The sequence below is a fragment of the Penicillium hispanicum genome (genome assembly GCF_028827665.1).
Source record: "Penicillium hispanicum strain IBT 35686 chromosome Unknown utg000001l_segment0_segment0, whole genome shotgun sequence".
Lineage (NCBI taxonomy): Eukaryota > Fungi > Ascomycota > Eurotiomycetes > Eurotiales > Aspergillaceae > Penicillium > Penicillium hispanicum.
In genome coordinates this window covers 4582439-4597189 of record NW_026623193.1, presented here as the reverse complement: position 1 = coordinate 4597189, position 14751 = coordinate 4582439, and the positions used below count along the sequence as shown (strand labels likewise).

At 53.6% G+C, this 14751-nt stretch overlaps 7 protein-coding genes across 7 annotated transcripts; 4 read left to right on the top strand and 3 right to left on the bottom strand.

Moving 5' to 3' along the window:
* Nucleotides 1–262: 262 nt before the first annotated feature.
* On the bottom strand, nt 263–1444 carry N7459_001733 (uncharacterized protein; the record flags this gene model as incomplete). The annotated part of the gene is made up of 2 exons (XM_056940918.1): nt 263–1206; nt 1306–1444. The coding sequence occupies 2 exons, from the start codon at nt 1442–1444 to the stop codon at nt 263–265; spliced, it is 1083 nt and encodes a 360-aa protein (XP_056805198.1).
* Nucleotides 1445–1465: 21 nt separating this feature from the next.
* On the top strand, nt 1466–2066 carry N7459_001732 (cytochrome P450 alkane hydroxylase; the record flags this gene model as incomplete). Its single annotated transcript, XM_056940917.1, has 2 exons — nt 1466–1598; nt 1651–2066. The coding sequence occupies 2 exons, from the start codon at nt 1466–1468 to the stop codon at nt 2064–2066; spliced, it is 549 nt and encodes a 182-aa protein (XP_056805197.1).
* A 742-nt stretch (nt 2067–2808) lies between these two features.
* N7459_001731 (peroxiredoxin family protein) lies at nt 2809–3621 on the top strand (the record flags this gene model as incomplete). The annotated part of the gene is made up of 4 exons (XM_056940916.1): nt 2809–2855; nt 2986–3098; nt 3207–3370; nt 3442–3621. The coding sequence occupies 4 exons, from the start codon at nt 2809–2811 to the stop codon at nt 3619–3621; spliced, it is 504 nt and encodes a 167-aa protein (XP_056805196.1).
* A 942-nt stretch (nt 3622–4563) lies between these two features.
* On the bottom strand, nt 4564–8883 carry N7459_001730 (Mtc5p; the record flags this gene model as incomplete). Its single annotated transcript, XM_056940915.1, has 2 exons — nt 4564–5604; nt 5677–8883. 2 exons carry the CDS (start codon nt 8881–8883, stop codon nt 4564–4566), a joined length of 4248 nt encoding a protein of 1415 aa, XP_056805195.1.
* A 489-nt stretch (nt 8884–9372) lies between these two features.
* N7459_001729 (E2 ubiquitin-conjugating protein UBC13) lies at nt 9373–10010 on the top strand (the record flags this gene model as incomplete). Its single annotated transcript, XM_056940914.1, has 4 exons — nt 9373–9425; nt 9494–9582; nt 9642–9773; nt 9835–10010. The coding sequence occupies 4 exons, from the start codon at nt 9373–9375 to the stop codon at nt 10008–10010; spliced, it is 450 nt and encodes a 149-aa protein (XP_056805194.1).
* Nucleotides 10011–10352: 342 nt separating this feature from the next.
* Nucleotides 10353–12046, bottom strand: N7459_001728 (uncharacterized protein; the record flags this gene model as incomplete). The annotated part of the gene is made up of 4 exons (XM_056940913.1): nt 10353–11135; nt 11192–11326; nt 11394–11909; nt 11987–12046. The coding sequence occupies 4 exons, from the start codon at nt 12044–12046 to the stop codon at nt 10353–10355; spliced, it is 1494 nt and encodes a 497-aa protein (XP_056805193.1).
* Nucleotides 12047–13650: 1604 nt separating this feature from the next.
* Nucleotides 13651–14699, top strand: N7459_001727 (60S ribosomal eL24 domain-containing protein; the record flags this gene model as incomplete). Its single annotated transcript, XM_056940912.1, has 3 exons — nt 13651–13809; nt 14054–14197; nt 14391–14699. Coding segments are annotated over 3 exons (612 nt in total), but the record flags the coding sequence as incomplete, so codon positions are not given.
* Between the last annotated feature and the right edge of the window lie 52 nt (nt 14700–14751).

Genomic DNA, 14751 nt, shown 5'->3' with positions numbered 1-14751 from the left:
ATACTGTAGTAGTAGTATCAAGATCCTTTTTGATATATATCTCTTAAGCCCAGGTCTATTCTCTTCTAGAATGGTTAGAAGCGACGTCTAGTGCCGGATGCCAGATGCAATAGCCAACAACAGCTGAATACTAGGAGTAATCATCGGATAGACCACTAGGATGAGATAGTAGCAGTTTTCATTTTCAATTTCTTTTGGCTTTTGGCTTTTCTCTGCCATCACAATTTCCTCCAGTTCTCGTTGCCCACAATTTCATGTTCTCTCACACATCCAGCTGATACTCCTCAATCAACACTTCTGCGCACGTCAACCCCGTTACGTAGGCTGTGGCCTGGGTATGATTGTTCGTAAGCACTGGAACAACACTCATGTCGGCTACGCGCAGACTCTCCATTCCCAACACGCGGAAATGACTATCCACCGCAGCATTGCTCTGTCCAGCCTTACCCATCTTCACGGTCCCCGTCATATGCCAGCTGGACGAGAGATTTTGCCTCCAGAATTGGAGGATATCCTCATCGGAGCGAGACTTCGGGCCCAGCATTGTAGAGATGGTATCCTTCGCAAAGGAGGGGTGATCTGTCACATCAAGTAGATGTTTATACATCTCGACACAGGCCCGGCGATCAAACGGGTGCTCCAGACACTTTGGATCGAAGAGCAGGGGATCATCCGGGTTGGACGATTGCAGCCGGACTTCACCAGAAGACTGTTCATTCATAAGAAGCACAGCTAGGCAGATATAGCTATAGACCTGGAATCGGTCCGGAATAGACCAGTGAATAGGACGGTTTGTGACGATCTCGTAGTGCGGGATAGTCTCGCGATTCATAAAGGCCTTTGTGGCCTCCGGTAGATCATCGAACTCCGGTGTCGATGTGATGCGCTCGGATTTGAACCATCCACTGCCAATCTGACAACCGTACTTGGCCCATGGCCCTGTGCCGTCAAGCTCCCATTGCTTAAAGGCAGCGGCCATGGCAGCCTTGTCTTGGAAAAATTCGTTTCGGGTGTTAGTTGATGGATTGCGGGTGATGATTAGCGGAGCAGAGAAGTGGTCTTTTAGCCCTTGACCAATGGAAGGGAGATCGTGGTGGACAGGAATCGAGAATTGGGATAGGGTGGAAGGGCCGATGCCTGAGTGAAAGAGGATCTTAGGAGTGTCGAGGGACCCAGCAGACAGGATGATATCGTGAGATGCACGGTCTGTATATGTCAGTGTTGTCATGCCCAGACCGTTGGCGTTGCTGCATAGTCATTTGCAGTTGGCAGATACAATGGTATAATGTTGGTTCGTCTCAACACCAACCGCTTTCTTTCCTTCCAGCAGAACCCGCTGCACCGGGGCATCAGTGACGACCACTAGGTTCTCCGGTGCTCCTACCAACAAATCCACCGCCGTTGAGCGCATCCCCTTACCGGATGAGTTGATCGTCAAGGCCATCCCAATTGGATTGCCCGAGTTATGATCGAGATTACGCGGCAAGCCTGCCTGCTCAAACGCGTCAAGAGCCAGGGGCAAGTCTTCCTCCCATTTCCTCGCATATCCAGTGCGCAACGCACCTTGATCCCCATGGTCCGATATGTCATACAGGAGAGTGAGTACATCGGATCAGATTCCTGAATCCAACAGCTGAAGATATTCCGCAGCCCTACGTCTGTTCCCGCCCATCGCCACTAACAGCCGCATGGCCAACAAGGACACCGTCCTCCCCGTGGGCGGAGGCCCAGACGGTAAATCACCTCTTTTCGGGGCTAAGCACAACGTTGTCACATACAGTACCTTTGTCATGCACCGACGCAAGGAGCTGTTCGGTGACGATGCCGACGATTTCCGTCCGGAGCGCTGGGAGACTATCCGCCCCGGTTGGGAGTATCTCCCCTTTAATGGTGGGCCTAGAATCTGTCCTGGTCAGAAGTTTGCTCTTACCGAGGCGTCATATACCCTGGCCCGACTGCTCCATGCATTCTCTGGCATTGAAAATCTGGACAGTGAGGATTGGAGGGAGCAGCTGACACTATCATTGACTCTGAATAATGGGGTTCAATGCCGTTTCATCCCATGATTGTTACGGACCTAGCCCAACCGACTAAGAAACTGGCCAGCATGGTGGGGCTCCTACCAAAGCGTCCAATGAGACAAGGTCTTATCATGGGAAGAATGAATATCTATAAAATCCGGTTGATCCCTTTCAATGGCAGGATAAAAGCACACCGGAGACGAGTCACGCTGAATGAGCCGGATGGAAGATTGGGTATACTTGGCATATAACGAGCTGTTTGTTGAATGATTATGATTTTGTGTATAGATCGACAAACTCGAAAGGCAGAGTCTACTTAGTTTCAAACGGAAGATTAGTAGATTCCCAAATCTCGGCCCGTACTCCGACTGCTTCTAGAAGCCGGACTCGCACGGTCCGGTCGGTAATCATTTCCTAAACGGGCAGCCACATTGATCAGCAATCACCTGATTCGGCGGGCCTGGCGTGATTATATAACGGAATTACTGCCCCAGGCAGCAATGCCCCTCCAATGCAGGCGCCAAGGCGGCGGCGGGGAGTTCTCGCTCGGTCTTCTTGATAAGCGAATTTCGGTATCTTTCGATCGGGGATCACCTCATGGATAAGGCCTATTATGTATTCCGTTGTGTCCCACACCATTCGTCATATGCGCGATCCCGACGGGCCGATATGTGTAAGCGCGAATTCTTAAATATGAGTAGACCGCCCGCCCCTGGTTGCTTCCTATCTCCAACCCGAACTCACAACTTCTCCTTCTTCCACCACTTCACTCCAATTCAACCGCATCATGTCGATCAAGGCCGGTGACAGCTTCCCCCAGGACGTGGTCTTCTCGTAAGTTGGATTGGCGATCCCGCTCCCTTCATCTCTTCCTCTCGGGGTCTTCTCGGGCTCTGCCCCTCCATACCTTATCTCCCTTCCCAAATCCACGTCTCAGCCGGGCTAACCCATCACTTCCCAACAGCTACATCCCCTGGTCTGAGGACCAGAGTGGAATCACCTCCTGCGGTATCCCCATCAACTACCACGCCTCCAAGGAGTGGGCCGACAAGAAGGTCATTCTCTTCGCTCTGCCCGGTTCGTGACCGCCTCTCTTATTTTTTGTTTTGGATTGTTTTGTTTCTACGGCCTTCCGTCCGTTTCCCTCAAGGTCCTCGCATTACTGACCGCCACTCCACCCTGCAGGTGCCTTCACCCCCGTCTGTTCCGCCAACCACGTCCCCGAATACATCCAGAAGCTCCCCGAGCTGCGCGCCAAGGGTGTCGACGTTGTTGCCGTTCTGGCCTACAACGATGCCTACGTCATGAGCGCCTGGGGCAAGGCCAACGGCGTCACCGGCGACGACATTGTATGTTGCCCTCCTCTTCTGCGTTGCCCCTCCCCTCCCCCCACCAGACCCCTCACTAATCCTGCCTGCAGCTGTTCCTCTCCGACCCCGAGGCCAAGTTCTCCAAGAGCATCGGCTGGGCTGACCAGGAGGGCCGCACCTACCGCTACGCCATCGTCCTCGACCACGGCAAGGTCACCTACGCCGCCAAGGAGCGCGAGAAGAACGTCCTCGAGGTCACCAGCGCCGACCACGTCTACAAGCAGCTGTAAACAGCGCGCGTGCAGGACGGGACTCGGCTCGATTAGAAATGGGTTAGACCGGCGCAATGATTTTCTGGGTGATTTGACGCGCAGGACCGGGTGGCCAGCCGAGTGCGCCCTTGCAAAAGTGACGTTCTGGTCCGCCTCCCGCTGCGAGTCGCACGTTTTAGATATTAGATCGCCCCTCGCTTCGCTCATTTGCTCTTGTCTAACTTAGAGAAGAAGTGCTCCTAATGAAGCCATGACATGAAAATTCCTGCTCTCTTGTGTAGGAGTAGTGATAAACTACACCCGTTGTAGATTCGGATCCGTTTGTACGTTATGCTTGTCGTCAACCTCTGGGTTATGATTGGTGCACAGTCGTTACACAGACTCTCTGGAGGCCAGTGCTCGTTTCAACGGTGGACTATATACACTTTCACTGTGCCTGATCCGAGTGTCAGATTTCAACTCCCGAGACCAGTGGAGGATCGACGTAAGCACCTTACAGGATTCTTAAGGAATTTTCATGATCAATGCGTCGACGTTCTCACCTTGTTCGGTGCCCGCTTTGTTGATACATATTTCAAAGATATTGACAGATACGTCTCCCTACACATGTACCGAGATAAGCTGTGAGAAAAAGGCGATGCAGCACTTGTTCTTGGTTTACCTACCACCTCAGAATCCCTAGAGACGACTTGTGTAATTGCGTAGAATTCATCAGAGCGTATGTCGGCGAGAAATTACCGATCTAGGCAGATCCCGCGGGAGGATCTAGGGTTAGTTTCAATGCTGGGATTGAAGATTGAAATAGTCCGGATAGTGGATGAAGTACTCGTACATGCGGGATGGTATCTAGAAAAGACATATATGTATACAAGATGCACTGCGGCGGGAGAAAAACCGACGTGGTATCAACAGACGCACAGCCCCGTATAACGCCAGTCCACAGTGTAATCTGTGGAATCATCAGTGGCCCCTGGGCGCAGCTGCGGCCCCAGGGCGGTTCTTCTTCCGCTCTTCTTTCGTGCGAAGACCCTGACTGAGTCCACCGCCCATGCCTCGTGCGAGGGAGGCAAAAGGAGAAGAAATCTGCCACAAGTCCAGGTCACCTTCGTTTTGGCCCACGCCAACCTTCGTAGGCGTGTTCCTTCCATTCGAGTTGGGGCCCCGGTGTTCCGATTGGTGGCGCCGGTGGCGCTTCTCATGAGAGGCGCTCCCGTGGGTAGTTCCGAGACTTTCTTTGGTGTGGGGGGATGTCGGCTCCCACCGAGGTATGGACATATCTGCTGCTACGTGCTGGGAGCAATTGCAGCCGCAGCCGGTGGGGCATGATGGCAGAGTTCCGGAGCCTTCGGGCGCATCGAATGGACTGTCGAATTGATCGCCAGGCCGGAGGAACCAGCGTCGGTGACACTCGAAGCAGCTCACATGGCCGCAGCTGAGACAGGGCACCAACATTCCGTCTACCACTTCCCCGCAAATAACACAGGGGAGTCGAGTAGGCAGTGGTTGCCGGGGCTTGCAGTTAGAGCATCGCCGGAATGAAGGCTTGAGACGATGAGAATTGGACCCAGCGTCGGCTTCCATGGATGCCGGGGTGAATATGGACATATGCATGGCATGGCCACAATTAGCACAGTGACGTTGGACGTCAAGTCCCTCCAAACCCGAAGCCACATCGCTCGATCTAGGTTCGGGCAAAGCGGTCATTCTAGAGCTGTGGCTGCTCCAGTATTGGCTGGTGCGCAATCCATCTGGACTATCTGCCATCGCGCCGATCTTAAGGACCTCGCTTTGCTGCACGGGTAGGTCCCACATTAAAAGCAGCTCAGCGTACGAGGAGCGATATGATCGGTATAGCCATTCCTTACTTCGGTCAAGAAGGGGATCGGATCCAGACTCATCGCCGTCGAATGCACTCTGGTTCTTGAAAGTGATTTTGAACCGCGTTGCAGGTTTCACTGGTTGGACAGGACGGTCGCTTTCATTGTCTGATTGCGTTGCAATCTATCGAATTGCAAGTTAGACCAGAAATCCAAGAGCGTTAAACAAAAAACCATGGACAATATAGTGACATACCACTGGCGCTGCCGCAGCGCTAGAATTTTCCCCAGGACTTGCTTTCTTCTTTGCCATGTTATTAGCAGGCGGGGATGCCGAAGACGGCCCAAAAGTAAATGAACGAGATAATGAGGATGCCAGCACCGATCCAAATCCGGAACCGCTTCGAGGTTGAGATTGCTGATCCGGTGAGACTGCCATGGAGACATTGTGGCTAAGAGGTTTCCGGTCCGCGGCGATACCGCGCGGGCGGGATATAAATGGAGGCGTAGTGCCAGTAGAGTATGGTGGTGTGGAGTCATCGCGCCAAACCTCGCTCGATAAACGTGCTGATGCGTGAGGAGGTATGGCCTCAGGCTCCCTGAGGATGGATGAAGCTGGTGTCGCAGTCGGAGATTTGTTTTGTACAGTCGACGCAACAGACGAGAAATCCAAAGAAAAGGCCTGTTCCTCGGGAAGAGCGCCTTGTTGCTTCTCTGGCCGTCCGTCGTGGTTGGCTTCGAATAACACACAGGAAAGCATGGCGACCATCTGTACATCACCAATGCGCTCGAAGTGTTCGAAGAGAGCGGGCACAAGCCAATGGCTACCCATTGGATGGTCGCCCCATCGAATAACACTACCAACCAGATCCTTGTAGAGCCCGTGTTTATGTAGGATTTGACTAGAGTGCAATTCCTCATCTCTCTTCAAGGCGCGCTTCAGCCCCAACCTAGATTCAAGCGAAGCGGGCTTCCTTCGAACATGCAAAATGAGCTTAATCAGGCCCCAAATCTGAGCTAGTTCGTAGCATCCAGCATCAAGAGCAACTGCGGCATTATGGGCGCAGACATCGGTTCCTTTGCCACAGATGCGGTACTTGCTGGCAAGTTCCCGTTTGACCGGCAACATGTCGCTCAAGTCATGAATAGAAATGAAATTTTGCGGCAACTCGACTTGCTTTGCTGCTGCAGCGCCGCCAATTGATCTCTGAGAATTGTCCGTAGACCGTGGCCGATAGATTCCGATACTGCCAGCACTACGCCAGGTTTGAGGGGGTTGAAATCGAACTGGTAGCCCCGACATAATATCAGAGGATCCTGACGAGCTGGAGGTTTCGGAATATGAATCATCGGAGTAATCCGAAGCGCCATCATCCGTGCTTGCAACGGTACCAGTCATGCGTGGACCCGGGGAGCTTGTCTGCAGGCGGCCGAATCCTTCAAAAACCTTGTCCGTTCTGGAGAGGCGACTCATCTCTTTAAAGCCGAGATTGTCGAATAGAGCTGTTGACTTGTCTCTCTTGGGTGGGAAAAAGCAGACCAAGCGTCCGTCATTTGCCCACAGCGCACCGCATACTTTGGCCACGGGCACCATGACGTTGGCATTCACTGGACGAAGCAGCTCAGAACTCATTCCCATCTCCTGGCTCTGTGTCATGCCAACCTCATCTTCATCACTAGACTCGGATTCCAATTCACCGTTGACCGGAGACTTGACATTGTCGCCAGTTTCACCCAGAATCCATGCGACGCTTTCTTCGAGAGTGCTCTCTCCCAAAAGATAGCGAACGGCACCTTCTAGACACCCTCGTTTTCGGGACATGTATGTTTCAGCGATGGTTCGCAACTCAGCGGTCATTCTTGAAGCCAACTCGTTGGTAACAGCAGCTGTCTTTTGAAATGCAAATGTTGGAATGGCCGTCTTGGGGTAGCTGACAGGGAATTTGATGTCCACCTTCAAGAACAGGGATTTTCCATCTACGCCCCAGGGTCCGTTCAGAGAAATCGAAATCTTCCTCTGCCGGACATCGACGGAGTCAAAGACAACCTTTGTGAATTTCTCGCCCACGTGGCTAATCTCATCTCCCAATGTCTCGATGTCCCAGCCTGAAATCTTCACACCTCGCATCCAGGCAATGGGGTTGGTGTCGGCTCTCATGGTCGATCGCGGCTGCATGCCCATCCGGGATTCACCATGATTCGTGCGCGCCCACGTACGGGCATGAGAAACCGATATGGCATTCATTCCCGGTCCTCCCGGGTAATGGGTGGTTGCGTTGTGATGATGTACTGAGGACGCAGACTCGAGATCCTCCATATCCAGGTCTGAGTTTACGTCTCTGAAGCTTCGATACACGGCGCCCAGGCGAGTAACATTGCGAGTCGAGATGAAAGACTTGCCTTTCTCGTATCCAACCCGCTCGAAGATCTCTGGGTCCACTCGATGAAGACGCAATTCTCGATCGCTTCCCCACGTAACAAGCTGGAATTCTCGATGGTCAATTCCATCCACCACGCCGCCACGCGGTCTCCACAGAAATTCCTTCACTTGCCCCTTGTGCCCAGGGAAGCTGTGGACCAAGGGCAGGTCATCATCAGGTGTGCTTCCTTCGCTAGCTCTTCGGCTGTATAGATGGAGATCGCTGTTACCTCTTTGCGGCATGGCCAGCACACCCCATCCGAAAGGAGTGTTTCTAGCACGCCACACAGGAAATGAGGTCCGGACCTGCTTTTCCGGTACATCCGTTTCGGACGTATAGTCCCAGAACTTGATCGTTTTATCTAGGGAACAAGTGACCACCGCGCCTCGGCGGACACGGTTCCAGTCCATGCCGTAGATCTTGGTATTGTGAGCCTCAATCGACCGAATCGGATAAGCGCCCATACGGTCGTCCCATATTCGCAGGAAGCGGTCATGAGAGCTTGCAATGACATGGGGATCTTGTCGATTCCACTTGACCTGGGTCGCTCCAGTGAACCAGTCCGAGAAGGAGATCACGGGCCGCGACGGGGTGCGCAGGTCCCAGCAATGCACAAAACTATCCACGGCGCAGGTCGCGAGGATATCCGGGTGAAAGGCGGAGAAGTTGATATCGGTAATGGCTCGCGAGTGCGCATGCAGCACATACTCGATAGAGTTTTGCCATGTCTTCATGGCCAAGTTCCAGACAAGCGCTTTCTGATTGGAGGTGCTGACCACCCAGTAGTCGCGGGACGCGAACGGTGACCACTGCACGTCGGCGACTTCCCATGGCGTATGGTGAGGGAGATACCGGGGTGGGGAATACGGCGAGTCCAAATCGATGACATGGAGACCCTCTTTAGACGCTAGTACGACATCTCGACCGCACGGGGAGATGGACATGGAGCCAACGGGCTGCTCGACATGGAATGAGCTGTCCTCATCAAACGTCGGGCTTTCAAAAGCCGACGTGAGCGGCCGGGGCTCCATCGAGCTCGACATCTTGTCCGCGACGACCCTCGATAGGTCAATAGAAGCCTCTGCTGGAATCGCACGCTCAGAGGCCTATGGGTAGTGCCGGGACTCATGAGTGGCCGTGGTGGCCATGGTGAGAATCGACTGATCTTGGGTCAGTGCCCAACAGTACATTCTCGCGTGCCAGCGAGCTGCGATAACGCGGAGACCGAGAGCATCGACTGTGGCGGATACTGTGGCGGTGTTGATCACGTGCAGTACGGGGGACCGCAGAGCCCCGCCGTGTCTTGCTGATTAAGACAGCGTGCCCCTCCGCGGGTTGCGTCGGTTGCGGATTCTGTTGACGAGTTGCGCTTTCTCGAAGTTTACTCTCAGATCTCGCCTCCTTGGTCGACGCAGGAACTGGCCCAGGTGCTGTCCCTCTCGCGGAGTGCATCATTTATCCCACCCTTCCAACGTCCGACTATTCTATTGTCGAGCCCCGCCGGCTACTTACTTCCGCGATAAGCCCTCGAAATGGCCTTGCCAAAGCGCATTATCAAGGAGACGGAGCGCCTCATGGCGGAGCCGTGAGTGATCGCTCCGTTGTATGCTGCAGGAGATTCCTCGCTGATGAAGTGTCTGCTTGGTCACCTAGGGTCCCCGGTATCAACGCAGTTCCCCACGAAGATAACCTGCGGTATTTCGATGTTTCGATCCACGGGCCCGCTCAGTCTCCTTACGAGGGTATGCAAAAACTCGATGACATTTGTTTAGTCTCAAACAACCAACGTGGTCTTTTTCAGGTGGAATTTTCCGTCTCGAACTTTTCTTGCCAGACGACTATCCGATGACTCCGCCCAAGATTCGTTTCCTGACCAAGATCTACCATCCCAACATCGACCGTCTCGGCCGTATCTGTCTGGATGTCCTGAAGAGTGAGAGAGACCCTGACATGGAAATTGTTGTCCCCCTTTCCACTCCCTAACACTGTGTTAGACAACTGGTCCCCGGCTCTCCAAATTCGCACCATTCTCCTCTCGATCCAGGCCTTGCTCGGTGCTCCGAACCCGGATGACCCGCTCGCGAACGACGTTGCACAGCGCTGGAAGGATGACGAGCCTGCAGCCATCCAGACCGCGAAGGAGTGGACTCGCACTCACGCGATGACCTGAACGCAACCAACTGTGACGAGACCATGAATCAAAAAGAGAAGGATTGACCGTCTGTTTGCGCAAGCATTTGATATGTCGAGAACTATTGGGCCAGGCCAGCTTCAGTGTTTTATTTGGGCGGGAAACTGTTCTCCCCGCCATCCATCCCGCTCGAGTGCGATGGCTTACATCAGAGGGCGTTGCATAGAATCCAATGCGTTGTCTGCGTCCCGCTGAAGCAATATATACAAGAAAACAAAGCCCTTCAGTGGAGAAAACGAAGCAGAAGTCCAAGACGGATGCATTTCACTACAAGATATTTGTATAACTTCTCATATCGCCAGGGAAGGCTGCCAACGCTGATCAACGGCGAGGCAATGTCCAGCTTTCCCCGATCTTGTATTCATCCACAGACAGGGGGGTCCAAGCTCTCCCGGCCTGGGATGCTTCCCAGTATTGACGCTCGGTTTCACTCATGGAGGGTGCCAGGCTGAAACCAACTCTCAAAAGAATTGTATATATGTGCTGGCACCAGAAAAAGCCTTGATCGAGTCCACAGACAATATAAGCCCTAGAAGTCTGTGACATGGCGAAAAGGAGGACACGGCCGGTCCAATGCCGTAGTTCTGGCGTCAGGCAGTAGGCAATTGATCGACAAACTTCATTGACATAAAATAGGAGGGGTGTAGGGTCAGGATCAGGAATAAGCATGGTTTGTGTTTCGTAGGCCACCCGGTTGATCACGATCATGGCCGACCAGAGGAGAATGTAGATTTTGGCAGCATCCAGACTGTCAAAGTCATAGGGAGCAAAGCTGGGGTCCCAATGAAGCGTTTGGAACTCGCAGGCGAACTTCCCTCTGTCCACGGCTGTGGGTTTTCCGCCCACCAACGGGGCCTGGTTGGTGAACCAATCGGTCAGGAACTTGGCCTCCAGGTCATAACAGCGATTTATCAATGCATCACAGGCATCTTGACGATCTTGGTAATCTTGAGGCTCGGCCGCACGGATTCTGTCAAGTCCTTCCAGACAGAATGCTGCTTGGGCAATCAGACGGAAAACATCGTCGATGGGAGTGGTTCCTTTGGACTCGCTAAGCCATTTGAAATCGGCCTGGGGTCTTCGTGCATCGCTCACAAAAAATGACTGTGCGCTCATTAGCAGTCGCCCGGCTAACTCGGGGTCAACTGAAGGAGACCTACGGTGGCCCATTTTTGCTGGTTATAAATTGCGCTTATAACGCGGTTGCTGGGATCAAATTTGAACTTCTTCAGCAGGGCATTGGTACCTTGCACATGAGCAAAAGCATTTCCTAGCCCGGTGGTATCGAGAAAAGACTATCAAACAGGGGTCAGACACTGAGGTTCACAAGAGCAGGTACGATGACGAGGAGACTTGAGATACCTCATATGTGGCAAAGACAATGGCGGAGTAGAGGAGATCAGACGTCGGCAAGCAATTTCGATGTACTCGACGCGACATGACATTGATGGCATTAGTGTAGAGTTGGACACCGTGATGCGTAAGTTGAAGGTTCTGCTTCTTCTTGCCGAGGAAGACCGAAGCAAAGGCAAAGATGGCGCGATCCAAGAGCTCGGACTCCCCGGCCATGCTGGGGAAGCCGGCGAGCAAGATATACCAGCTATCGGCTTTGGCATACTTGTGCGCATTAGGGGGAAAGACGGTCCCGAGGAAAGCCTGGAACAGCTGCGTGCGGACCTCCGCGCTCATATTGAGCATGGGCGGCAGCGCGATCGGGTTCATCTGGTTGACAAGCTGAGGAATGGGTCTTTTTGTCATTCCGCGTTGCTCGACCCGAGTGACCACCGTGTGATGGACGAAGTTGCGGTCCTTGTTGTAGCCGGGACATGGCGTGCCCCTCTTCAGACACCGCTCACATTCGGGCTTTTGGAGATCGCACTAATTGGCGTCAGCGACACGGTCCAAGGTTTGGTAGATCTGGAGGCTGTCGAGTGTTGCAGGGGGGGATACAATACCTTCTTCTTGCGCTTTTTGCAGGCGGCGCACCCCTGAGATTGGTATGGGATGCCGCCCATGATACTAGTAGATCAGTGCGATTCTCCAGTCATGTTCTACGAGTGGGTTTGCAAGGTAGAAGTCGAGGCCTCTCTGGCGAGAGCCGCGTACAGAGTAGAAGACGTGGAAGTCGATATTGGCCCCCACGCTTCAGCCCCTGGGGCGACAGTTTGACAAGTCGATCGATCCAGTGGGTTGGGAGCAGCAGCAGACAAGGGTAAAAATAACGGGAGGTGCAAGCCGGGGGGGAGAGAAGGACGTGGATGATTAAAGCCCAGACCCACCATCTACGGATCTTTCCTCGCTCCCCGCCGAGCCCCTTTCACCACAAGCTTTTGGCGTTTGGCTTTTGACTTGGAAATCGATCTTCTAATCCCGAGGCTGACCCATTCTGTCTTGTTCGGAGAAACCTCAAAGCTACCAAGTCCTTCGACTTCCGACACCCGTTTCCCCAGCATGCTTACACCTTTGGCCTGAATTCTCGGCCACGGAGCCTTGGAAAGAGGGGGTGAAACGCCGCTAGGCGACACGGATTTTCCGAGCAACCGTTGCATCGGGCAATTGAGCAACGCCCAGCTCCCAGCTAAAAAAAAGAAGATGCGCCCGTGGTCATTTGTCGTCGGCGACTCCGGCCTTCAGATGAGAGATGCGTGGACAGTAACACAATCCCGCATAATACTTGCGAGAGCCGCGAAGATACGAAGGACTGGCATAGGGTGGCCCAGGGGCTGTGAACCTGGCGGGGGGCGTTTCTTGTGGAGCCGGGGGAGTCATCCACACAAGTACCTTCCAGGATGTACTGCAGTCATTCTGCAGTCTGCAGAACTTATCCGGTGAAGAATGCCACGACTACAGGGGTCCTACATACTTGACACCCCACTAGAGACCCGTGTGAACTGTGCTAGATTTATATTCTATAATTCCACCCGATCTTAAATAGCCATCCAGCCATGTAAAATCGATGCAGGATTCGGTGTAAGAATCCATGTAGGAATCGATGGCGAAATCGATGCACGAGCGGTTTAACTGAAACCCCCTAGTTAGTTGGCTAGTTAGTTGATTTAATCGACAGACATGACGTCTGTCTTGGTACAAGATCATAGGCTCCCGTATCAGAAAGGCGGAAGAGGGGGCCACCTATGATGAAGAGTACAAGTCTGTCGGACCCCTGTATCAAGCGATTCATTGGCCTCGCAAAGCCTCCTGGGTAGCCACGGTGATGTATTGTCACCAATCCTCTTGGGATGCCTGGAGGCGACCGTGCATGCGACCTCGGCCTGTTGCAGACGTAGCAGCCACTAGTAGCGGCAGATGCTAGCGAACCCCCGCGTCATAGCCGGAACAGCTTTCTGGTTCTCAAGCGACCGCCTCATGAGATAGGAGGGGCGAGATGCCGAGTCCATCCAAAAATACACCGGCGATCTTCAGATCACCGTCTGAAGGACATGTACGAGGTAACTGCAATAGAGATGAATTAGCACAAGAATAGCAGCAACCTTTCTCATCGGGCTGATTGTCCATGGGTCCGAGAGCCCGGGTGGTGTGCAATGTTGACTAAGCAGGGAGTCACAGTCAGGTGACCCAATCGGCCAAAGGGCAGTGTAAGTCACGTGTCGCACTTTAGCGAGGCGCACCACAATTGGACCCGGCAACGAGACCAACCGCGATCCCCGAATTTCGACCATCACCCAACGCCAACCGACACCTCGTCAGCGCATCGTCAACCGTCAAGATGCGTACCTACGACGACTCCTTCAGCGGCCAGAAGATCTACCCTGGCAAGGTGCGTTTTCACTTCCTTCGATCCCCGTGTGCACGCGGAGAGAACCTGCGGATTCAACGACGACATCACATTATCGCGGTCGACCACCCCGCCACCAATGCCACCCTCACTGCCGATGTGTTCGACAATCGTTTTTTCTGCGGTCGCCCGAGATGACTGTGGTGGTTGTCGTTGCGCAGAGATACTTCGTTTGTGTGGACGTTTCGCGCTCGGTTGGCTAATATTTGATATTTTGATGTTGCAGGGTAAGCTGTACGTCCGTGGCGACAGCAAGATCTTCCGCTTCCAGAACGGCAAGTCCGAGTCGCTCTTCCTTCAGCGCAAGAACCCTCGCCGGATAGCTTGGACTGTTCTGTACCGTCGCCAGCACCGAAAGGGCATCTCTGAGGTCAGTCGCCTGTCCTCCCTCTGGTTTTGTGAATTGTTATGGGGTTTGCATCTGGGTGGTGGAACATGAGGGTCGTCGCTATGTCGATGCAGCTGAATCACACGGGACCATTCGATATTTGCCAGGCGGAGCAAGAGGAGGAACCATTATACCACCGTGGATGCGTCACGTCATATGGAAATGGTTGATACAGGATGCTGACCGGGAATCTTTGGGTCTACAGGAGGTCGCTAAGAAGCGTACCCGCCGTGTTGTGAAGCACCAGCGTGCCATCGTCGGTGCCTCCCTCGACGTCATCAAGGAGCGCCGCTCCCAGCGCCCCGAGGCCCGTGAGGCTGCCCGCAAGCAGGCTATCAAGGACGCCAAGGAGAAGAAGGCCGCTTCCGAGAGCCAGAAGAAGGCCGACAAGGCCAAGAACGCCGCCAAGGGCACCGGCCAGCGCATCCAGAGCAAGCAGGGTGCTAAGGGCTCTGCCCCCAAGGTCGCCGCCAAGTCCCGCTAAATTTTTCGAACATCAACAAAATAGCCGGGATGGAAACGGGACGTGCTTTCGT